The sequence below is a fragment of the Lissotriton helveticus genome, chromosome 2_1 (assembly GCF_964261635.1).
Source record: "Lissotriton helveticus chromosome 2_1, aLisHel1.1, whole genome shotgun sequence".
NCBI classification, from domain to species: Eukaryota; Metazoa; Chordata; class Amphibia; order Caudata; family Salamandridae; genus Lissotriton; species Lissotriton helveticus.
This window is the reverse complement of record NC_136059.1, coordinates 1,131,024,399-1,131,048,769: the sequence shown is the minus strand read 5'-3', so window position 1 is coordinate 1,131,048,769 and position 24,371 is coordinate 1,131,024,399. Positions and strand designations below refer to the sequence as shown.

At 42.8% G+C, this 24,371-nt stretch overlaps 1 protein-coding gene across 1 annotated transcript in view; it reads left to right on the top strand.

Moving 5' to 3' along the window:
• The window catches only part of ADAMTSL1 (ADAMTS like 1), a 677,686-nt gene that overhangs the window by 242,712 nt on the left and 410,603 nt on the right, over nt 1–24,371 (top strand). The window contains exon 7 of the mRNA XM_078677817.1: nt 7,934–8,091. Within this exon, the coding sequence (XP_078533943.1) occupies nt 7,934–8,091 (158 nt within the window). The remainder of the gene's footprint in view (nt 1–7,933; nt 8,092–24,371) is intronic.

Here is a 24,371-nt window from a genome sequence, read left to right as displayed (position 1 = left end):
ACATTACATTAACCTTTGTTTGTTCAGTGAATTTATAGCTTTTTTAATACAAAGTAATATTTTATTTCTATAGGTAAAGCCAACCCCTGCTGCGCACTGTCTTTGGCCGTGCATGGCAAGGGGTTGTCCGCAGAGCCTGGCCTGTGGCCAGGCACTGCGGCAAACCACCCCACAGGCAGCCCACCCCACCCCACACTTAGTTAAAATCAAAGGCCCCTGGGGAATGGGTCGCGAGGGCCTGCAAAGGGGAGATGAGATTCTTGGGGTCTGCAAATGCTCAAGGAGGGGATGTATGCCCCTCCCTTTTTTCTGACAAGTTGAACCCAGGGGATGGGGTCTGGCTGAGAGCGACCAGATCTTGTGGCGAACCCCACACCTTCTGCATTGCACAGCGGGGAGTTGGCTGCCTGCAAGTTAGTGGCCACAGGGCCTGGCTGCAGGCCTGGCCACAGACCGTTTGTCATTCCACTCTTTCATATTCGAATGCACTCCTATTTAATTCACTTTACTTTTCTAACTCGATTTTTAGTCGCTCGTTCACTTTTTGGTTTAATCTCTAATTTAGACTGCACATTCATTTAGCACAATTGATGTGCACGGTCAAATCTGCTTTCACGTTTGACGCTATACCCTCAATTTGTTCGCCCAGGAGCCAGGAATAGTTGATTGCCAAGGGAAGCAGAGCAGAGGGCTGTGGGTTCACAAATTCCCATAAGCAAGGGGACTTCCTAAGTGAGTGTCCTTCCCATATCTCTACATAAACGTTAGTAAAGTTGTTCCTGTCCACTGCTGGGAGGGCAAGAAAGGGGCAGGGGATGGTTGAGCTGCTTTTGGAAACCTTTCTGCGCCCAATATGAAAAGGAAACGTTTGCTCACAATGTGTGCACCCAATAATGGAAGAATAAGTTTTGAACAGGACACTGTTGAGCTAGTGTGGTATTGCTGTATGCACGCAATATAGTAAGGGCAATGTTTAAGCAGGGCACATTACTGAGGTGATGGTCTTTTACTGCAATGTTTGGTAACACATGAACTACATTTATGGGTTCTACTAAAAGGTATGCTTCCTATGTCATACACTTTATAGAAAATGCTTTTCACCTGTGCATTAGGATACCCAGGCAGGACCACACACCTTCTGTTCTATGAAGCAATCTTCCTAGAATAGTAAATGTGTGCACCTATCCTGCTAAGGACCTAGAATATTGAAGCTTGCCCAGAGTTTAGGACGCTGTTGGTTTAATGAGAGCCAACACGCAGAACTAGATCCGTAGATCGTGCCTTCTCCTACTTCGCCCGTAAAGCGTGGACTGAACTACTGAAAGATAGGGTGAACCTCGGCATATATTGTAACAAACTTCTTGTGGAGATCGCTCTGAAAATAAGTTTGTTGGGACCTCGAATAGGGACATACAGAAGCCCTATTTTGCGGTGCATACACTTGCCTCTTCAGCACATTTGCTGGCCATCTAACATAATGGTGGCAAGTCTGTTTTTCGACAGTTAGAAGAGGTTCCATTTTTATTGAAATTGGGAATTGCCCACTGATTGGTTGAGGATCTTAACGGGGCGAGTTTCCCCTTATAGACCTCACCAGGTCTCATTGAAGGAATCTCCCGAGCTATTTTTACTCCATACTTCAAACTTTGATGTACCACAGGGGAGATCATACATTATATAATTTACAGGCTCTACGTAGTGCAAGAATCACGCACACTAAGGTTGCTTAAAAGGCCCAACACCATACCAATGATCCAACTGACAGAGAATAAGCCTTGAAAAAGTTACATCATTGTTAGGAAACACGTGTCGGCTGCCATCGATTGTTTTGCCATCTACAACAACCAGGAAGGCCCTAGGATTAGGACCTCCAGTCAGGTTATCACTGTTTACTTAGCTTGTAGTGCTCAAAGAATTTGTGATTCATGCACATAATGTGTACGTTACATTAAATTGAACAAAATGATACTTGATTCTCTGATATTCTCTTCTCTGTTTGCTTGAGACTTGTATAATGTTCACCTACTGAAGAAACCATTTTTGTTACAAGATCTGTGGGTATTGGCCAATCGAGTTAAATCTTAATAGCACATTGCTGAAATGACAATATAGAGTGCCGAGGTTCACCCTATCTTTCAGACTTTCAACAACAGGTATTTTATATCTGTTGACTTGGCATAGTTGGTAGTGGGATGCCTTTGTAACCTCAAATGGCACCGTAACTGATTCATTCATATGAATACTGGAAACGGATAATGCTGAATTACTGATACTTTTTGATGTGCGACTGTATTAACCATCACTACCGCCTTATGATATTGTGGACTGAACTACCACTACATGTCAGAGCCTCCTCCTCACTCCTTGAGTTCTACAAGAATTTGAAGACCCGGCTTTATGAATAACCCCACCACCCGCCCTTAGCGAGGCTGGATTCTTTCCCGCTCAGCAGCTGGATACCCTCCTAGGTGATAGCGCGTGCTACAATTTTACACAACATACCAACCCAGGCAGACTAAACAGAAGAAGAAGGAACCGAGAATTGTGGGTTTTGTTTTGGAATCAGCCTGAGAGAGGGCGGGGAGGGTCAGGCTGGAACAGCAGGTTGGTCAGTCTGCGAAGGTCAGGCGAGAACCAGGGGACGTTTCAATGCAGAGGGGTCCAAATGCAACAGGGGCAACACATTCAGGAAGAGCCTGCCTTTCACTGTGCCAAGCGACCATTTTAAGTTTTTGTCGCCAAAGGCAACCCAATACAGTTCTGGCTGTAGGACGTCTGAGTACTTGGCTAAACATATCAGTTTCATAAAAAGTATACTTCTTAATATCATGCTAAGTTGTCGAAATGGTTTTTGGTTCCCTTCTGCTCTATTCTTTTCTGCAACAGATGGAAGACAACAGGTTATTTGTGCTACTTTTTCATTTCATTTCCCATAAAACTTGCACAAGGGAAATCCGCCATTGCTTGTTTCCAATCTCTCTTCCCATCTACCTTGGCAGCTGACTTCAATAAACCGATTTTCCCACAAGTGAAATGCTACTCCGAGGATATTACTTTATTGTTCGCCTAGGTGCACATTAAGCAAGTTATTGTGTTTTTAATGCACAATAAAAAAGCTTTTTGGCAGTGATCTCCCGCAGTGATGGTGAAGTATTTTCTTTCAATATAAATATTTAAGGAGGCTGCACGAGGGATATCATGGTGAACATGAAGATTTCAAAGTGCTAGTTAGCAGTCGTTAAGAGTACTTGACACTAGGGGCTCGCTATCACAATTAACTAGTTGGACGTTGTTTTATCGAGTTTCCCTGATCTCTGGAAATGTAGGTATTTGTTTTTTTTTGTGTGGTTGCTAAATGGTATGACATACCTAGCATACAATTGATTTGTTGATATAAATGTCATCCATAAAGTCAGATAGTGACAAGAGTAAGATCTGGAGCTTTCCAGCTGTATAGGCCGGAGACGACAAGTCAGGAGCAGGGCCAGGCTGGCCATTTTGTCACACTGGCATGTTCCTGGTGTGCTGCAAGCTAGGGGGCTGCCTTCAGAGCAGGGTGGGCCACCATCATCTATCCATGGCCGAATTCTTGCCATGGTTTCTTGCAGTCTCATTTGAACATTTTTGCTAGGACTGATTTTGTTTTCTGTCCGGCCCTGGTCAGGAGGGTGGGATAACTATTCCAGAGGATGAAAAGAAGAACCAGAGGATGGATTGAATAGAGAGGGAACAGACCAAAGACTGGATGCAGAGTAGGGGTACAGATGGGATGCAAAACTCCTGTGTAATGATCCCTGTATTGGATTCCTTTCCCAGTTCACTGACTTGTCCAGGCGATTTAGCTCTCTCATGTACCTGCGGCCTCTGAGTGAGTGTTTACAGGAGCCGGTTCGTCTTAGTGGCTCTCAGCTCCATCTCAGTTCCTCAACTTACCCCAGTGATGAAAGAAACAACGAGTCACACACCACCATGTTCCGCATGCTGGATTTGGTTTAATTTTTTGACTTGAGGGGCCTGCACACCACTGACACAAGACTTGAAGAGGCAGTAAATACCATTGTCAATGCACCTAAGGTCCTGCACAACTTTCCACAGGCTTCAGCGTGTCAGAATTGCCTTGCGGAACCTGCTTTTGTGCCGGTCTACCTACTGCCTGTCCCTAGGCTTACCAGAGACAAATGAATAACACAGACAGCACTCCGTGTGAGCCAATTTGTAGTTTGTCTGCAGTGCAAGCCTAAGAACCGTCAGCCAATTAATACGCTGCTTACTTGGCTAAGCAGCAGTAGCATAAGCATGCTCCCATGGCCAGTCACCACCGTGGCCACCAGCTCAGCTGGAAGCATGGCCCTTTGCTCAGTCACCCTTTACTGTGTACACACAAACACTACTGAAATTTTGTCATGGATGTGTAGTCTCCAATCCTTGGTTCTCTGGAGGTTGAGGAACGAAATCAAGGAAGCATACGGGCAGGTCGAAGATCCTGAGCAAAGCAGCAATCTGAGCATAAAGCATAGTAGCAACCGACATATGCAGAAATGGCAACTTCCTGCGTCCAATCGCACAGCTCCCTTGTGGCTAAGTTGTGTTAAACGTTTACTTCACACCCTCTTCTGTCCTGATCAGTCTCATAGTATCTGGAAATGGCCAACAGCCAGTAATTTGCACACGATAACCTTCATTCTCATCTATTATAGTTGCTTCCAGCATAAGTCCTTATATACTACATTGTTTTGTTAAATTACCTCCCTGTATGTGGTGGCAGAATTTTATGGCAGTAAATCTGCCGATATACAGCCATTACCCTCAACCATTTTGATCACTCATAAACGAACGAAGAAGGTCCTTGAGGAGGTGGAGGAGGTGAAGGAGGGGCAGAGGGAAGAGTACCCCGATCACAGCAGACACCTGCCGATGAATCACTCATGGTTTGTCTTTGAAAGTTGCGGCCTCTTGGGCACATAGGGCTTTTCCAATTCAGTGGGGATGTGACTCCGGGACCTGAACTCTGCAGCGGCCGTATCAGTCTCTTGGGCTTAGAGAAAATTTGCAGTTGGCACTGGTGCTTGTTCTTGCAAATATTTTAGTTCAGTTCACACAAACTGCTCAATGAGATCAGGGGACCCCCCCTTACAGCACAGGCAACTCTTGGCTTCGCTCTCTGTGGTAGCCAGCTTCCCCTCCTGGACAGACTCTCCTCCCACAGGGTCAGACACATTCCTTGCTTGAAGGCTTCAAGCCCCTTTAGGCAGAACCTCATTTCATCCAGCAGAAACTGCAGACTTCAGGTAATATTCCTTTGCGAGAGAGAAATAGAGAGGAGAGAGAGATATGCACATTCTCTCTCTCTCTCTCTCTCTCTCTCTCTCTCTCTCTCTCTCTCTCTCTCTCTCTCTCTCTCTCTCTCTCTCTCTCTCTGTCTATCTCTCTCTGTCTAGCTCCCTGTCTCTCTCGCGGAGTGCAAGGTTTTGGGGGTTAGTATAACAGTTGAACTTTGCTACTAATGGAAGAGGCAGCCAGGTTTTCAGGAGGATTGCACTGCCAGACTAGTCACTACCCTCTGGGATATCGCCCACCTCAAATGGCCAGCTGCCACATGACCATAAAGTTAAATATTCATACAAGGGGTATGAGAGGCAACATGTAAATACAATAGATTACAGGGTCTAAGTTTAAAAATAAGGAGTCCACGCCGCTGTTTGTAGCCTTGATGTGTCTTTATTAAGCAAATGCTGGGTTTCATAAATGCACAGCCAACGCGTTTTGCCCAAACATACTAAGTCATCTTTCAGGTCCGTGTCAGGATGTAAGAATGGAAATCAGAAGTTGCCTCAAACTAAGGGTAACTAATGGTCCAAAAAGATTCAGCGACCAAAGTTCTCTGTCTCTGCCGCGATTAGTCAGTGTCAGAGGCAAGGGGTAGTTGTAAATAGCGATAAATACGCGATCCGTGTTCGGTGGCATCAGTATTCAGCGGTAACTTCTTATGTCCATTCCTACGTCCTGGCACGGACCTTCAAAGATTTGCGGATCTCACTTTATGACCTTGGCGAGAGTACAGCACCCAGCAATTGCCCTGAAGAAGCCCATGTTTGGGCGAAACGTGTTGGCTGTGCATTTATGAAAACCCAGCATTTGCGTAATAAAAACACATCAAGGCTACAAACAGCGACATGGACTCATTTTTTCAAAACTTAGACCCTGGAATCTATTGTATTTACATGTTGCCTCTCATACCCCTTGTATGAACAATTGAACTGTGCTCGAAAGTGGAAAAGTGGTCAGCAGACCAAACTCTCTCTAACACAGAGAAAAAGGTCTGTTCACTCTAAGGATTCACAAAATACAGTATGCTGAACCCTAAAGGTCACAGAAATGATCTGGAACTCTCATTAACAGGAACATACTCAGGCATCAGCAAAAACGCTAGATTACTGTGTCTTTAGGGCCAAAAAAAAGTAAGGATATCAGTTTCTCATGCAGCCTGGCACTCCGGGCAGGGGTACACCCCTGTTTACCAAGCAGGGGACATTCCTATCCCAATTATAGCTACCTTGGTTTGCACAGTCCTACCCATCAATTACAACAGGAGTGTGTTCCATACTCATTCTCATTGTTGCCAGTATTCGGCCCAGGTGTCCCTCCATCAACGTGGCCCCCAGTATGATAGATTCTAATTCCCGGGTACTTAATATGCCCAGCTTAGAGGTCACACTTCAAAGTCTACAGGTCCACCGTACTGTGCATATTTAATGGGACAATCACAACTTTTTCTGACTGTACCCTCAGACCTGACACTAGTCCAAGCCATCTGCTATGCTCATCATTGTGGTCAGGTTATTTTGGAATTAAAATTTTTCGTTATAACACCTTATCAATTAGATTCTACTTTCAGAAAGCTTCAACTGTAATGAGCGACTGGGAGATATCCCATGCCATCTGCAACATTTTGGAACCTTATTCACTATTCACTAAACCTTCTTGTTTTAGCTAGTGATGGGTGAAACACTCCATTCTGTCCAGCAGGAATTTTGGCAACACTGCGTTACTCTTGTAATGTGGAGGTCTGTCTAAATTCCACCGATCATTCGTAGAGGAATTTTTTCTTGCACGTGTGTCCAGAATGATAAGTTGGTGAGCGAGATTTGGTGTAACCTACCGCAATTCCCGATGATTTTTTTTCAAATGCCTGCGATCTTGACCATTCGCAGTCAGAAATCTGCTCCTCAAGTAGAAAATCTGCTTGTGACACAGCAAAATCAACTGAGTAGCTGCGCCCACTGGAGTGCCGAGTGGTGCTGTTCCCACTGATTTTTCAGTGTGGAACGACTTCCCTGCTCTAAATCACAGCAGCAACAATGCAACGTGCCAATTGCCGCCCGTTGGCAAAACTCAGCAGAATCTTGCAGAGTTTTAATGTAACTCTGTGGAATTCCACTAATTCAGATTCCGTGAGTTCCACCCACCCTTAGTTTTAGCATATATTGTGTTTGGTCAAGTTTCTTGGCTTAGATATAGAATCCAATCTCTCTTCCACGGCCAATGTTAAGAAACCCAAAGATCATGGAAGTCAACAACTATTGCCCAGACCATTTTTCTGTCCCTCTTTGCCAGAGCTATATCCTGTTCACTGTTCCCATAGCCCTGACTCCACTTAAATCTTGCTTACCAGCAGCCGCCTTCCCTTTTAGCAATCAGTGGGCCTCTTCAATCCAACATTAGCACATTCAACCAGAATTGAGCTCTTCAACATAGAGGTAATTGATCACACTAAAGTCAGGAGTAACACACACTTATACACCGAAAAAGCTTTTGGGGAATATGATGTGGATAGAGTTCAAACATTCGCACACTATTGGAATATATGTTCTCTGTCTGCCCTAGTAGTTGGAGAATGTTCTGTTGTCTTGATAATGTTGTTGTTCTTGCCCAGATCTGGAAACCAAAACTCTGCAGGGTATCAAAGGAGAGGACAGGCTCAGCATTACAGGAGCTTTCCTAGTGGACAACACCAGCGTCGATTTCCAGCGCTTTCCAGACAAGGAGATACTAAGGATGGCTGGGCCACTCTCTGCTGATTTTATTATCAAGGTGAGTGATGTCAACATGAGGAGTATTAAAAGGTATTCATATAAATTAATATTGCCATATAACCAATGCAGGGATCATCAAAGAAAGCGGTTGTGAAAGGGCATACGTTTTCAAACATGGTCGAGGTGAGAGCTAGTTCAAATGTCTCAGAGGCCCATGTTAGTGTTTTAGTGTCTAGGGTAGAATTACATGAAACCAAGATGGAAGCCATGCATAAAGGACCTCATTACCTGCAGACAATTCTGTTCCTCAGCCCTGCCCGCACTTCATTTTTAGTCACCAAAAATCTCATGCCACTAATGGTAAACCTGGATGTGATTGTACTACTGAATATTGACCTCCAGAATATTGTTGTGCAAGAATATCGTGGACAGAAATCAAGGACATAACATCGGAAACTAAGTGCATATAGGGAAGAATAGATTTACTATTCCTAACTCCACATCTACATACCTTGAAGATATTTTTGGTGGTTCCGAGGAAAAGGGTCTCCCTGCTCCTTGACCAGGGCTCACAAAGAGGGTATCCCGGTGGCACACTATAAATGTTCCCACCAGCAGAGCAAGATCACAGAACGAGCCAAATGAGCCATACTCGATCAGTCGACTGGTCGAGTTTGGCCTTTTTGGGGATCATACTTTGAAGATATATGTACTGCGTAGGTACATATAAGTAGAGTTAGGTATAGAATATCTTTACTTACTTAACTGTCTATATTTTTTTCGGAATTTTATCCTCAGTATTGTGTCTCATCGATATTCAGTGTGCACATCGTGGGTTCCTGAATGATGCTTTTGTGGATATCAAGTTGTAAATCGGTGCAGTTATTCAAGGATAGTTCTCCAAGTTCTGACATTTTAGTTGTGTTCTATCTATATGTCTAAGGATCCACATCCAGATGTGGTTGCCACCTTGTTAAACAACAATGAACTGTCGGAAGGCGCTATATGCAGGATCCAAATGCAGCTCTCCACCTTCTTTTGACCGCGGGGGGACAATGCACCCAGTGTTGAGTCTCAGGATACTGCATTGGTTGCCACAGAACTGCAGAGTAGCTTTTAAAATAATGTGATTGTTCTAACAATGCCAACATGCCCTAACACCGCAATACAATGAGGAACCTTGCCATAAACTACCGAACAGACCCTCAGCTCTGCGATCAGCTGTTGCACAGCATGACGACTGCCACATTTAAGAACTTAGGAGACAGCTGGCTCTGCATACTTGAACTTCAGCTAAGTAATCCAGTAAATACCTGGTGACCACCCACTATTTTGGCCCACCTGACAGCGGTATATCATTGGCGTCCCAAAAAAACAGCTTTACGTTTGGCTTTTGAAAAGCAAAGGATTGTCCAGTGTATAAGAAAATGTGCATATCTTATCAAAACAGCCCACACTAATTGGTACAAAACACATACTGTATATATTGCCTTAATGAGATAAGTTGTTTATTTGTGTGGTGAGTTGAGAGAGACAGAAAAAAGAGAATGCTTTAGGGGACACTATAGTGGTGCGCCTATATTATAATTTAAAAAGTTGTAAGAACACTAAGTTATTTTCAAGAAACGTATGCAATGCTCAAATGTAGCTAACTTGGAGGGGACTGATGTTCAATTTTACAGGTACTTTCTCTATGTTGAGATACATATTTAATTGTGTACTTATTGCTTTATAAATGTATATGTATCGCTCTGCTTATACTGGTATGTATACGCTCATGAGTAGGAGCAGTTATTGTTGCATGGTGGAATTGGTACCCTCTTTGTTGACCTCTGAAGACTAGACAGCTGAGTCGACCCTTCTAGTGAGCGAAGCAGCCCAGAGTTCTTCCTTCTGAGGTAACATTCCTGCAGGTGGCTACTGTTCTATCTCTTGGGGTGCTCTTGTCGACAATACTTATGCCAACTCAGGACATGATCTGCATACCTTGAGGGAAATAAAAGTATTCCAACCGACTAGGGACTCAATTAAGAAAAGATTCGAAGTGCATTTTTATGCTACACACACACCTGCAGAAAAAATCGCCATTAAATTGGTTCCCCTGAGATTGCGTATCAGTGCACAAACTTGCGGGTGGGCAAGTTAAAGTAGGCCCTAAGCCCGATTAATATTATGAAAGGATCATTAAGAATAACATCCTATGTCCTCTCGAATGCCATCACTACCTTTGCCGTCTAACAACACAGGGTCTGGCTCTATTCAGCAAGGCTGAGCCTCTAATCAAGAAAACAACAAAAAAACTTGCCTATACTGATCCTTATTCTGAGACAAAAATCATCAAGGTAACAACAAACAAATTACTATCAACCTCCTTGAAATTCATTCAGAACATTTTGACATTGGTTAATCAATCAAGGAAAAACCAAGAAAACAGTGTGGAATCGTAGACAGAAAAATGTCTGCACTGTGTCAGTTTATGGACGTTATTTTATAAATCATTTAACCAGGCAGAAAACACATTAATCACACTTGTTTGACAAAAAAATAACAAAAAGGTCGACGCGTTTCGAACCCCGTGAGTTGTCAAAATGTTCTGAACAGAAAAGATCACTTGGTTATATGTTCTGTGTTCTATGTCTTGTATGTGAGTTAGTCGTCTTTGGTGTTGTTTATCATTGGTGTATTGACCTAGAGTCATTTAGTGTTGTTGTTAGGTCAATTGTTTATTTGGTCTTGTGGGTAATGTTTAAAATTGTTGAATTATGATACATGATACACGTGAAAAACAAAAAGATTTTTTAAAAATAAAAATATATTTTTAAATACATTTCTAGGAGGTTGACAGTAATTTGTTTGTTGTTACCTTGATGATTTTTGTCTCAGAATAAGGATCAGCATAGGCAAGTTTTTTGTTGTTTTCTTTATCACTATCTTTGCAGCATTTTGTGCATATGTTCATTTTGTTTCACCCAAAAGTCACCAGATTCGACGATGATGATTTGTAGAGAATTTGGGACTATATTTTGGCTTGAAGACTGAATAAATTTTTTCTCGTGGTCCATTGTAGCAAAGAGCACAAATGTGAAAATGCTGAAACTGAAGGTAGTGATTGCTTTTGCCAATACATCAAACATTTGTTCCAGTAATTCCTAGCAAGATAATGCTTTCAGAAGACTTCTTAGAATCCTCAAAAAGATCACCCAAGAAGTCAACCCTGGGCCTTTCTTTCCTAGTAGCTTCTGTTCTCTGGTCTTTTCCAACAAAACAATAAATAATAAAATTGAACGGAGTCCGATTATCTTCCTACTTTTGTAAAAAGTGATAAAACTTATCATTCGGGCCCAATTCCCGAAAAAAGTACAGTTGGGCATGGAGACCTCTGCCCGAGCTTTTTCTTCTTTTTTATATTCACAAATATTCCCACGAGTTCAGGCCTACCCCGGGCCATTCATTTGACTTTCCATGAAGTCACCTACTTCCGCTGTTCGGAGTTCCCCCACAGCAGAGAACTCCGCACGAAATCCCCTGTGCAAAGGCACTTTTTTCCCTCTCTGTGGAAAATATTTTTTCCTGTGGTGAAAGGTCTCCTGCACATGTCTAGGAAAGCTGCAGGTGATCCCCTCCCCTTCCCACTCTGGAAGGGGAATTACACCAGCCATTGACTGGAGGAAATGTACGATCTCTACCAGGATTGGAATGGGATGTTACTGAGTTTAGGAATGATGACATTATGCATGTTTGTGGTCGTTCCCATCCTTCCAAGTCAAACTGTGCCCTGGAAGGGTCCCTTCCCACCCATTGAATGGATGGGACTTATGGCCATTAAGATCTCTGCCCTCGTGGTCGAGATCTCTGTCCCCATAAGTGGGCATACGCCTGCTTTATGAATTCCTGGCAGGCGTAAAGAAAATATACATTCTGTTGCTTAGGCCCTCTGGTTTAACAGCTGTCATGGTGTACCTGGAGAAATCCTACCTCCCATCCCCATGTGTGGTCTACTCAGTCACATAAATTGAGGATATAAAGGAATACTATTATTTCACCATTAATCTTCTTAGCTTCAAACAGAACATGTTTAGCAAAGCTCTGGTAATCCAACCCCGCCATGTAGCTTGGAGCTGCCAAATCACGTATCTGTTTCCTGACTCGCTACAGAACTCATTCATTGTCATCTCCTGCACAGCCGTCCCGTCTCACCTCTGCTGTCTGTCTGTCTCGTTTTCTCTTTCCTTGCTCACCCTCCCTTTCTCCCCTCCCTCTCGCGCTCCATCTCGCTGTCTTTCCTTCTCTCACTCTGTCTTTTTCTCTTTCTTTCCTTGCTCGCTCTCCCCTGCTCTCTCTCTCTCCCTCACACTTTATTCTTTTATTCCATCGCTTTTTCCCACTTCTCAATCTCCCTCTCTTTCTATCCTTCTCTCTCTCTGTCACCTTTTCCCTCTCTGCTTTCCTTCTCTAGTTGCATATCAATTTTCCATCCTTCAAGACCACCGGGTTTTTGTCGTTATCAATAAATTCGTCAATGGCACACTATCTCCACCCTATACCACCACCCCTGACAATGTCAACTCCTAGAAAGAAAGATGTTAGGTCGTCTATCAAACACAGTAATTTGGGAACTACATAGCGGATGATGCCAGTTCTAGTGCCGTGTAACTGGTTTAGGTATGGGTATTCATTTAAAAATGTGTGGGGCATTCATTAGTCGTCAAAAACGCAATTTTGCTCCATCCATTTCCTCGGCTAGTCTCACAAATCACAGAAATAGCTCTGACCTTTGGCGTAAAAGGCAGCAAAGCTATGTGACTCAAGGTATGTGTTTGACAACCAAACATAAACCCTCTGGCAGGGGCCTTGTACATGTACACGCTCAAAGTTGGACGTGTGTTGTTGACTCACTGGTGCTCCGTGTTAGCTGTACAGGGTCGGAGAATTGGGGGTGGGGGACTTTCTGTTCGTGGCGAATGAACATCTGTGAGATATGGGAGACTCAGGGGCCCCTCTTCACATTCTGCAGGGGGGCCCCATCATTTCTCGTTACTCCACAGGCTCAGAGCTCAGTCTGAGGGAGCGCTCCAGGCATGTTGGTGGCAGCCCTAACCTATCCATCATAGATTGTCACTGGTTTGCCAGAGCTGTGCTCTCAAAATGATATAAAAACGGGGAGAACTGTTCAGAACACGTTTCCTCAAAAATGATAAATATGCTTGGGCCGCACGTGGGCCCAGGGATGGCTGCTGCTGGATTCTATGTAAACTCCTCGAGTGCCAAGCATTCCAGGCACACAGGTTTTTTTTCTGATTCTCAGAATGGCCAAGCCCAAACATGCTTCCCTTCTCTGCTTTTTAAGAGTGTCCTGACAAGCCCTAAACGGATTATTTGGCACAGTCGCCGTTTCCCAGGTGGCGCGAATCCATCCAGGCGAACGCGATGAGCTTTATGTACTGTATTATGCATGTGCACAGAGACAAGCGTTTGGTATTCCTCACACCACCCACCCTTACATGGGCCAGATGTATGTATGTATGTATGTATGTATGTATGTAGTATTTCTACTGCGCGGACCTAGCCAAAAAGCAGCGGAGGGATGTACACGGTCAAAGACAAGCATACGTGAACCGGTGGTAGAAGAGGTAGCTGGTTTGTGGAATGTTGATGCATTGCAATGTAGTGTTCTTTAACCCCTTCGATACTCATGACGGAACCCAGCCGTCATGAGCCACAGGTGACCTGTGCGCATGACGGCTGGGTTCCGTCACGACCACTCCCACGACTGGAATGTCCAGCCCCGGGCTGGAATTCCTCCCGCCGGCAAGGTGTTAAAGACGTGTGTTTTAATTCTTTCCTCAATTGGAGCAGCATGGGGGCAATCCTAATAGATATGAGGATGTTGGACTTGATTACAGGCCGTGGTTGAGGACAGGATGTGGAGTAACGGTCAGCAGCGGTGGATCCTCCTATATGGCGTTGCCCCTCCCACCCCCCACCAGCAGCTGCAAAACTCGAAAAGTAAAACGATAATAACACAAGTATACTATTGTTTTATTATTAGCACGAATTACTCTTGGGGTGGGGCAGGCGATGACAGGCTAGAAGGGGAGTGGTGGACAGGACTGCTGTCAGTGCGCATGTCCGTTTGGTCAGCACTCTCAGGACGGCCAAAACGACATGTGCACTGATGTTGTCTCCAACCCAGCTGCGTTTCCGGGTTGGAGAAAGCAAAGCACAGGCTCCCATTCTCTCTGGGAGGGCAAATTCACAGCGCTCAGGCTAATCCTGATGCTGCTTCCAAACATGATAGCAGCGTCAGGATTGGCCGCATGGAAGCCTGTGCAGTGCCGTTGCAGAAGAGCATCGAGTCTGCGATGCAGCGAGCACAAGTAAGCGGTGTCATTTTTATAAAATGTTTTGTCCCTCCCTCCCTGCACCACCCTGTCCTGAAACCAGCTGCCACTTACAGCCAGAGCTGCTGACTTTGGATTTGGGGAACTGGGTTTGAATCTCGGCATCGGCTTAACAACTTGTGATACTGGGTAAATCACATAAACTCCCTGTGCCTACCAAAACGAATGTGTCCTTGTGCAATGTAGCCTGAGCTCATGCAAAGCACTCCAATACCTTCAGGTCAAATTCACGATGTATAAATCTGCAAAAAAAAACAAATAGAAGGAAAAGGCATGCTACTTTTTGTTTTTGTTTTTTTTACACTTATTGGCCTACAGTCTGACTAGGTCCTGGCTGCTGGTGTGCAGAGAACCACCAGAAATGTTGAGCTTGTCTGCCAAAGCGAGAGTGTTGGTTGTGATGGCTTTGTAAAAGATGCTGCAGCTTTTGGGGATGGTGTGGCTGGCAAGGAGAGCCAATGAAGTTCCATTAGGATGGAGGGATGTGATCAAATTTCTTCATACTCTTGACGAGAAGTGCAAGTATAAGAGGTTGAAGGTCAGAAAGTCCATGCACTCCCAATAGGAACTCCCGGTCAGAAAGCCTATGGAACACAGAATTTACTCTGCACTTCTGAAACCTCATCAGTGCCAAGAAGCCAAGGACTTGGTGAATGCTATACTCCAAAGAAAGCATAAGGTAACGCCATCTGATAATAAATCATGGACATGTATCCAAGGCCATGTAGCCCGGAGAGCTCCCTAGCCTGTCCCAAAAAAGCAGTGCATGGGTATTTACAGGCAGCCTTCTCCATGATATGAATTAGAAAAGCCCTTTTGTGGGCACCCCTGCTCTGCTGATGGAGAAAATCACGAAGACTGTTATGAAAGATAGCAAAATCCACACTTGAAAAAGGAACCCTAAGGCAGATGCCAGAAATTAGCTCCCCATTGCTGCCAAAGATAGAGTTCCTCGTATTATTTATTGTTCTGCTCACACTTGTTATTTTATTGATTGGTAGCAAATGCATCCTATGTTGAGTGAACATTTTTAAAATAAAATACAAATCGTACAATGTAATGCTTTTTTGTATTTTTCACACAGGCAGAAACAAACGCTCGAATTAAACTCAGCAGTACATTGGCCAGATATTACCAGCGCAGCCAATTATACATTTATGTCCAGTTTTTGTAAAAGGCTGCTGTCTTCTCAGGCTTAATAATAATGTGGATGCATTCCACAATATATTTACAGACTAAACTGTACCCCCCACCTCCTTCCTAATGTTTGGTTATAAATTCAGGGGCCTTATTATACATGCAGCGCATTTTCCTTCATTGCGCTGGGCGCACCTTTTAAAAGGTCCGCCCAGCACAATGGAGAAAAATGTGCCGCATTATGATGAGTGCGCTGCTCCACGGCAGCCGCGAGCTCCCACTGACCTGGGGGCAGCGTATTAATCTGAAAAATGGAGCGGCTGCTTTGAAGCCGCTCTGTGGTTTCAGAGTGGACGCGGCAACCTGCCTGCACTTGAAGGGGGAATAGATTTTCCTTTGCCGGGGTGCAGTGAGTGAGTGACTGAGATGTTTTTCCCCCTCCAGAGGGCTACCATCAGTGGGAGCATTGACAGTGTGCCTTCTTTTATGTGGTGCACTGTCAGTGCGCCTCCTGAGAGCTTTTTTGCCTCTGCGTCTGTGTCTGTAATACGGCGCATGCGCAGGGGCAAAGGGATTTCCTCATTTGCATGGGGCACACCCCCATGCAAATGAGGAAACGCCCTCTGAAGATGGAGCTAGCGCTTTATGTGTGCCAGCGTTATCGGTATTACAGAAGGGGCTGCACAAACGTCTACTGCCTGTTCTGTAATACAAAGTGGCCCGGGAGCACTCTAAGCAGGCGCAAATACCCGTTGCGCCCCTGGGGCACTTGTATAATACGCCCCCTGGACTGAGAACAAACATATCAATATCTATACACAATAGGGAACTCTAAGATGGCAGGAGATATTCCCTCCCTATCGCTGTCCAGCAAGAGGACCTTCTTACTTTTCACTATTCTGATTAGATTCCATTGATTGGTAGTTTACCCTTCCAGCATGATTTCCTGCTGAAACAGTTTAAATGAAAGGAGGCCAATGATTTCAGAAAACAAATGTACAAAAATTTCCACCTCCCCCATGTGAATATGCCAGTGGCGCATGTGAGTCAAAAGAATACAACTCAGGTCTGACAAGTGAAGCAAATCTACCCAACTAGGAAAGTGTAAATTCGCACACGAGTTTCACATTCCCGATAGAGTAATGAATCCATGTCTGCTGTTTCCCGTTTGAAATAAGGATCCTTATTTGCTTCATTCACTCATGTGTTGGCTCCTAGTCCGTAAAGTTGATGCTTTGCTCAGGGGGTAGGACAAATATATCAAAACATGAAAAAGACAGAAGCTGTACTTATCCTTATTTTAAATCAGATGGTTCTCTACATTCAGAAGGGCTACATCAATTCAACTGATGACCATTTAGAATTGATATAGTCCTTTCTGAATATCAACTTATCTGTGGCTAGAAAGATGAACATTGGCTAAAGTAGCTGTAAGATAGCTGGGGAAAATGCAATAACCTAAGGTGTAGCCCATGTGAATAGGCAACGAGGTAAAATCACATGCCTTCCTATTTTCAATACTGGCATTTTTAAGGGGTACAGACTTAGAACACAGTGAAAATACATGTGTGAATCTTTGCCAATTCTTCACTGTGAGACATCCTTTGGTGTGTTTCCGGCATTGATCTTGTGTGTTATTAAAGATACTTTACTGTTACCAGACTAAATTAAATCCTTTTTTCATATACAGAATCCCTACAATATATTTCCCTCTCAGGTCCATTTACATTAATGAAAACAACTCCATCTAGTTAAGCCTGATTTCGCAAATTTTCTACTCATTCATCGGTGCCTCCATATTCCTTGGTTCTGCATATAATTTGCTTCATATATATTTTCTTATACTGTTACTTGATCCCATCAAGCTGACATAATTATCATTACATTTGAGGCAGAGCTTCTTTAGCTGGTAGCCTCCTAAAACATATAGTAAAGGAAATGGCTCTCTGGATTTTACTTGTACTGTTTTTCTTTGTGCAGGGGACAGAGACGCCAAGTATTGTCTGTGGATGACATGGTCAGGAGGTAATGTCAGCAGTGACAATGACCTGACTTTTCTTTATGACAAATTATGTTTTTTCTGTTTGGTGGTGTACACTTTTACCACCTAGGGGTTTTGGGTCATTGACTACGCAGAAAGGTTGATATTAATGGGACTTAATTGGGAGTAGGTAGGAAACGTAGTTGCTACCATTGATTGCCATTTGGTATCCCTATCTAAGAATGTACTACTCATGGTCTAAGGGGGCTTAAAAACAGCAGCAAGAACAGAACACATGATGGGCAATACGAGCCCTGTTTACCTTTCATAGTTTCCCGTTCTTCATTCAAATTCATTAACGATAAATGTTCAAGCAAGGAGTGTCGCCCATATCTTAATCTCTTCAAGCTCATGACTTTTGTATTGATCAAAATAGTTGGAAATTCAATCCCAAAAAAGAAACTCTCTCTAACATTATACTTCAGTAATGGAAAGAACCCCTCCCCCTCTCCACAGTCTGCACTGCTTACCGTTATTAAACGGGTACCCTTGGATTGCTTGGGAAGCAGCAGGCTTTCATCTTTGACTTCTTGGCCAATTATCTTCCTTGATCGATTTGTTCCACTGAGCTACTGTGTTCAATTCTATTGTATCTCCTTTCCTTGACAACATTAATCATCTTTACTCAGTCTGCTCCCAGTGTATTTCAAATGGCAGGAGGAAACAATTAATCCCTAGCGCGGAAATGTTGTTACAGCTATTGTCGCCAACGTAGCACATTATAAATCATTCTGTCTCTTTACATTTGGCTTTCATATATGCTTAAATGTGATCATCCTGTCTTTTCCAAATCTAAGATACACCTCATCAGAGGTGCTAACAATCTATATACACACATTCATTCTAAGAGACCGTCACTGGCTTTCCTTCAATCCAGAGTAAATCCCAAGATGCCTGCATCACCCACAAAGTGCTGTCTACCTACATGAAGAATTCCTTACATACATTGGGAGGCTAAAGAGAAATTAAAGGTAACCCCGTTGTCTAGTTAAAAATTCCCAAGTCTTAAAAATCAATATTTAGGCTTCTTGTGGCATGCTCCCAGAATCTAGACCTCATTTCCGAAAAACTCACACTTAGGCTGAACTTGCTACCTTCTTAGAAGAGCTCAAAACCCCACCTCTGCACACTGAAGGTCAAGGTCGAAAAATGATATTACATAGGCTTCCACCTATGACATATGTTTTCTCAACTTTCTACTGTATCTTGATTTTTTTGTGTGAAACACCTAGCAGGACATGTAGCTAAGTCCACTTATATAAATATATGTAATTAATAAATACATTTTCAGGCACAGGAAAGTAATGGAGGGATGGACTTTCATCTCTGCTCTAGGTTCTGAACTATGGAACCCCCACTTGCTCTCCAGTTTGACAGAGAGATGACTACTGCAAGTTCTGAAGAGCCATTCAAATATCCTTGTTCCTTTCTGAAGTTCTAAAGGTTCCCTTTGCTTCAGAAGCAGGGCGGCTCCTTCATTCCTAGCATCAGTTGAGATCTCCAATCCCTTGAGGCCACCTCCTGTCAGGCTGGCATTCACTCAATTTGTTAAAGTAAACAATACTATCCATGAATGGAAACTATTTAAATAAAATCGATGCGGGAAAAGCGCCATGAAGATTCAATATTATTGCTTTAGACACTGGGGTGGGATTGCTTTTTTTCACCTAGTGACTTGAGCCATGTGTTTAAGAAACAACTATATCATTAGACGGCCCTGCATTTCCTTGTGCTGGCAAAGAGACTAAAGTTGTTTCCTCCAATTTGTGCTCTTTTCATTCACAAGGGTAACATAAAAGAGCATGGCCTGAAGCCACAGTATATACAACAATATGGGAACCCTACCAAAATCAAAGTATTTTTTCAGGAAGTCAGAAGAACCTTAGGGATTTCATCTGCCAAGCTCTAAAACATGTTTTGGATCCAGGGCCTAGTTTTCAGAAACTTTTTTCGCATGGAAACTAATGCCAGAGCAAACTGGCTTGGAGGTCACACTTCAGGACAACTGGGAGAAGGTACTGGGAGTGCTGTTTTTGAGATAATGAAGGGTTTTAGCTTTCAGACCTGGTCGAATCGGACTGTTTTGTAACTCATGAACTTTGGCACTGGGTAGAAATTGCTGGGATTAAAATGAACCTAAAGAAAGGTCTTTCTTGTATTGGTAAGATGCCATTTATGTCAGCCGATTTCTTCGTCAGGTTGGATTTCATCAAGTGCCCATTGTTAATAATATCTCATCAGCTTTATCCGATGAGCTTTTGAGCACTACCGTTGATAATGGAGGTAAAAGACCTCAGAGAGGACTTCTGGGAACATGACCCATGCCATCATCATTAAGGAAGCAGTGAATCAATGGGACAAAATGGCACTTAGCAGTAGTCTGGATCATGACCACCAGAAACGCTGGTGACTGGTATTGTCTTTTCTTCTATGCTTTTTCATCACCATAGAAAAGATGGATTCTTGAAACTGTTCGACCCCGGGCATTTTGATCAAACGACCATAGCTCATCATAAGCAGCTGGATGTGAGCTTCAGAGACCTGAAGAATGACATGTGACATGATCTGCCAAAAGTATCAGCATCTGTTTATTGCATAGTGGGATCCAAGCCTTTGTGTGGCATTAGTCAACTTGACCGGTAAAATAAGAAAGCATTGGAAAAGCCAAAAATCAGGCTTTAATCTTCCCTCAAATGTAAACACAAACATTCACAAATGCTGTTTGCAAGTATTGTATGCACAAGGTTGTTTATCAGATTAAAGCCTACACTACTGGCTATGAAGATGCTGGGAGAAAGTAGCAAAAAATATTGCTTTCTGTGTAGAATGGACACAGGAGAAAAATAACTGAGTGTGACAAACAACTGGTTAAGTTAATCGAAAGTAAAATCATACATCCCCATCTGATAGTAGGAGGTGAGAGGGTATTCTCTGGCTGGAGCCAAGGCAAAGCCCACTCTATGCATGTTTCAAAGAATATATCACCCAGAGAGCTGCGCAGTAAAGCCAGACCTAAAAAGCTAAAACCTAAAGTCCGTTACACAAGTAGGCCATTATTACAAGAAATTTAGATTAGTCAAGCGCTAACATGTTGTGTATTTTGTCATTCTTGGCTGTACTACTTTGGAGGTTATTTAGAGTATGTGGCAAACTGTAAGCGAATCAGGCGAAATGTGTGGAAAGGGGTTTTTGCTATGTCTGGGCATAATTTGCGTAATTTTGTTTAGCGTTATTTTGCATAGTTACTACAAAATTACATAAAATTACGTGACGTATCTCGCACTCAAAAAATTAACCAAAGGATTCGTTCAAGTAAAAATTCAACTCGAAATTGTCGTATTGAGTTGATTTCTGGTTACATATGTTCAAAACACTACTGGTTTGCTTTTGGATTTGGATTCTTGCACTCAAAAATTAACCGAACAGTCCACTTGGGTAAAAAATCTTCCTGGAATGCCACTTGTATTAAAAAATTACCTAAATGGTATATCTCACATTTAAATTTCTCCCTGAAATTATGTGATCTAGCGTAGTGGCGTCATCTCATTAATTTCCTGTATTTTTCGTTAAGCAAAACCGTCAAAATTGCACCAATTACTCTGGCGTAATTAACATTTCACCCAGCCTAGTTATCACTGCATTTAACAATATTTTTGGCTTCCCAGATAGCACCTGGTATCTCATCCCCAGACATAACAATACCAGGGGCAATGAAGACTGGGGGATGGAAGTGGTGATAGAAATAACTGATACCACAAGTGGGACCCTGAAGGCCCCTTAGAAATTAAGAATTATCAGAGGAATCAGTAACTCAGTTTCTGATTTTTCCCAGTACTTCACCCTTAAGCTCCATTTGTTTTCAGCAGGCAGATTCCACGAGAAAGCATTAAAAGAGAAATTAGTTTGTAAGGTTCAGGGAAGGGTAATGTTAAGTGGTATTTAGGGTCTTAAGGGGTTTTGTCAAGGGTGTCATTATGAGGTACTTAAGGGGCGTTAGGCTGCAGAGAAGAGTTTGCATTAAGGGGTTATGTAGGGCTTTTTCATTTTAAGGAGTAGTAAGTGGCTTTTTGAGTTCTGCGAAGGGTAGTTTTCAGGGGTAGTGTGGGGATTTTAGAGTTCAAGGCACTTTACATTTTCTTGGGGCCAGGAATTGGTACAGTTAACAGGATAGTAAAGGTTTTTAGAGTTCAGGTAAAGGTAGCACTAAGCAGTAGTAAGGGGCTTTTAGGATTCTGTGAAGGATAGTGTTAAGGAGTAGGAAGGGGTTTTAGGGTTAAGGATTTGGCAGCTGTAAGTGTGGTAAGGAGTCTTCCGGGTTCAGGGATGAGTAGCTTTAGGAGGAAGAAGGGTTTTTAGTGTTCACAGAAGAGTAGTGTTGAGTGGTAATTTAGGGTTCAGGGATATGTAGCATTATAAAGGGTAGCACACACTTTTAGGTTACAGGGATGAGTAGCTGTAGAAGATAGTAGTGGTCTGAGGGTTCACGGATGGGAAGCGTTTAGGGGTAGTAAGATTTTTGTGTTTAGGGATGGCAGTATTGTGGGTAAAGAAGAGTTTATTGGGTTCTGGGGTGATAGTGTTAAGGGGTAGTATGGAGTTTTTAGTTTTCAGACAATCGTAACAAGTAGTAAAGAGTTTTAAAGGTAGAGGGAAGTGTAGCCTTAAAGAGTAGAAAGTAGATTTTAGGCTTCACAGAAAGGTAGCATTAAAGGGTTTTAAGGGATTTCTAGGGATCAGAGATCGGTAGCTGTAAGGGGTAGTAAAGGTTGTTTAGGGTTCAGTGATGGGCATCAATACGGCATAATAAGGAGTTCTTAGGGTTTATGAAAAGGTGGCATTAAGCAAAACTAGGTGATTTTAGGATGCAGGGAATGGTAGCGTTAAGAAATTGTAAGGAGCTTTAAGGTTTATGGGAAGGAAGCTTGATTGAGTAGTATGGGATTTTTAGGGTTCAAGGATGGCTAACATTGAGGAGTTGTAAGGTTTTCCAGGTAACGGAAGGGTAGCATTAAGGTATAGTATGTATTTTTTCGGATTTGTGGAAGGGTATCGTTAGGTGGTAGAAAGGAGTATTGATGGTTCTAGGAAGGGTGGTGTTAAGAGGTACTAAGCATTTTTTGAGTGTAGGGAAGGGTAGCATTAAGCAGTAGTTAGAAGTTTGTTGGCTTCCGATGAGGGTAGCATTAAGGTGTAGTAAGGGTTTTATTTGGGTCAGGGAAAAGTAATTTAAAATTACAGTAGAATAAATAAATGAATGCAATAAATAAAAAGTTAAATATAATAGTATTGTCATTTAAAAAATCAAATGCTAAATTAAAATTAATAAATAAATTACTTATTTGTAAAACTAGAAATAATACTTACAAACTTGCCAGCGAAGTAATTGCATTAGAGATGTAAAAAACGGTTATGTTAACATATTCACAATATACTTATCTTCAGGTAATGATTGCTGATGTAATGGTCGGTGAAGTAAGATTGACAGGACTATGAGAAGGGATTTAGAGAGAAGAATAAGCAAAGTGGATTCAGCGAGTTTAAAAAAAAGAATGTACATGCACATCTCTCAAGCCCATAATCCTTCAAAGTATAAATTAGAAAGAAAAAAACACAAATCTCTTTATGAGTGCCATGTTACCGTATCTCTGATGTTGATGATCGAAAGGGAAGGGCTGGGCAGCACCATGTTCCTCTTGAATGCCCTTTTCCCATGTGTGCTGCTGCCAGAGAAGAAACTGTTGAGGCATGTAGGGCTTTAGGTCAAGCTCATGTTATAGCATAATAGCTTGACATGACAAAGATCCCTAGCACACACAGCTTAGAAAATAAATGATGAAAGCTGCTTGGAGGTTAAGCACTCTTTGTGTGGAATCTCAATCTTTGGTCAAATCAAAAACTGTACTTAGATGAACCAACACCTGGACAGAGCCACAGTTTGTCTCTGTAGCGCTCCTAAAAACCCTTTTTTATTACATCACGTCTAGTGAGAAGTGGGCTGTCAAGCCATACCTAAAAGAAACTCCGATCAATGTTTTAATGGCCTTTGTCTTAAGTGGTGTTTCACCAAACATCGCAAATGAGGAAATACATACATAAATGAACAAAGTAACAATACAAAATAAATAAAGTAAAACAATATGCATGAACACTTGCTAACAATCCTCTCTCCTGTTTTCGGTGGTGTAGAAGTGTAGTCAAACCCCTTCCGTCATCGTTCACAGTCATCTAAAAAAACTTCAGGTTTTTTTTATACCTCTCTCCAAACACGTATACTAGAAATTAATACGTACATAGACATATACGCTTAACCGGATAACAAACTGTGTTAGAGCGAGAGAACAATGGCACATCTACCTCCACATGGACTATGGGAGTGCCAACACTTTGGTGTACGAGGGGAGTTGGACTAGACAATTGCTCCACAGAAAATGAAGGACTAAAAATTCAAGGTGGTGGATTGTAAAAACAGGTGTACAGGTCAAGGGCAGCTGCCAGCGCTCTGCATCCATGCTGAGTCGTATGGTCACAAGGTATGCTAGCGTGGAAATTTGTCTCCTCAACTTTTTGTTGATTGTTCTTTTTAGGCAGCATGATAGCTAGGGGACTCTTCAACTCATTAACACCAAGAGCTGCAGTTGGATTCTGGTTAGTCTGTTTATTGTGAATTTCGAAATAGATTTAACCCCTTCGCCGCGGCCCGAATTTCGCTGCGGTGTGAGGGGGGTTTCGCATGGTGCTCCGGTACTTATGACTGCTTCT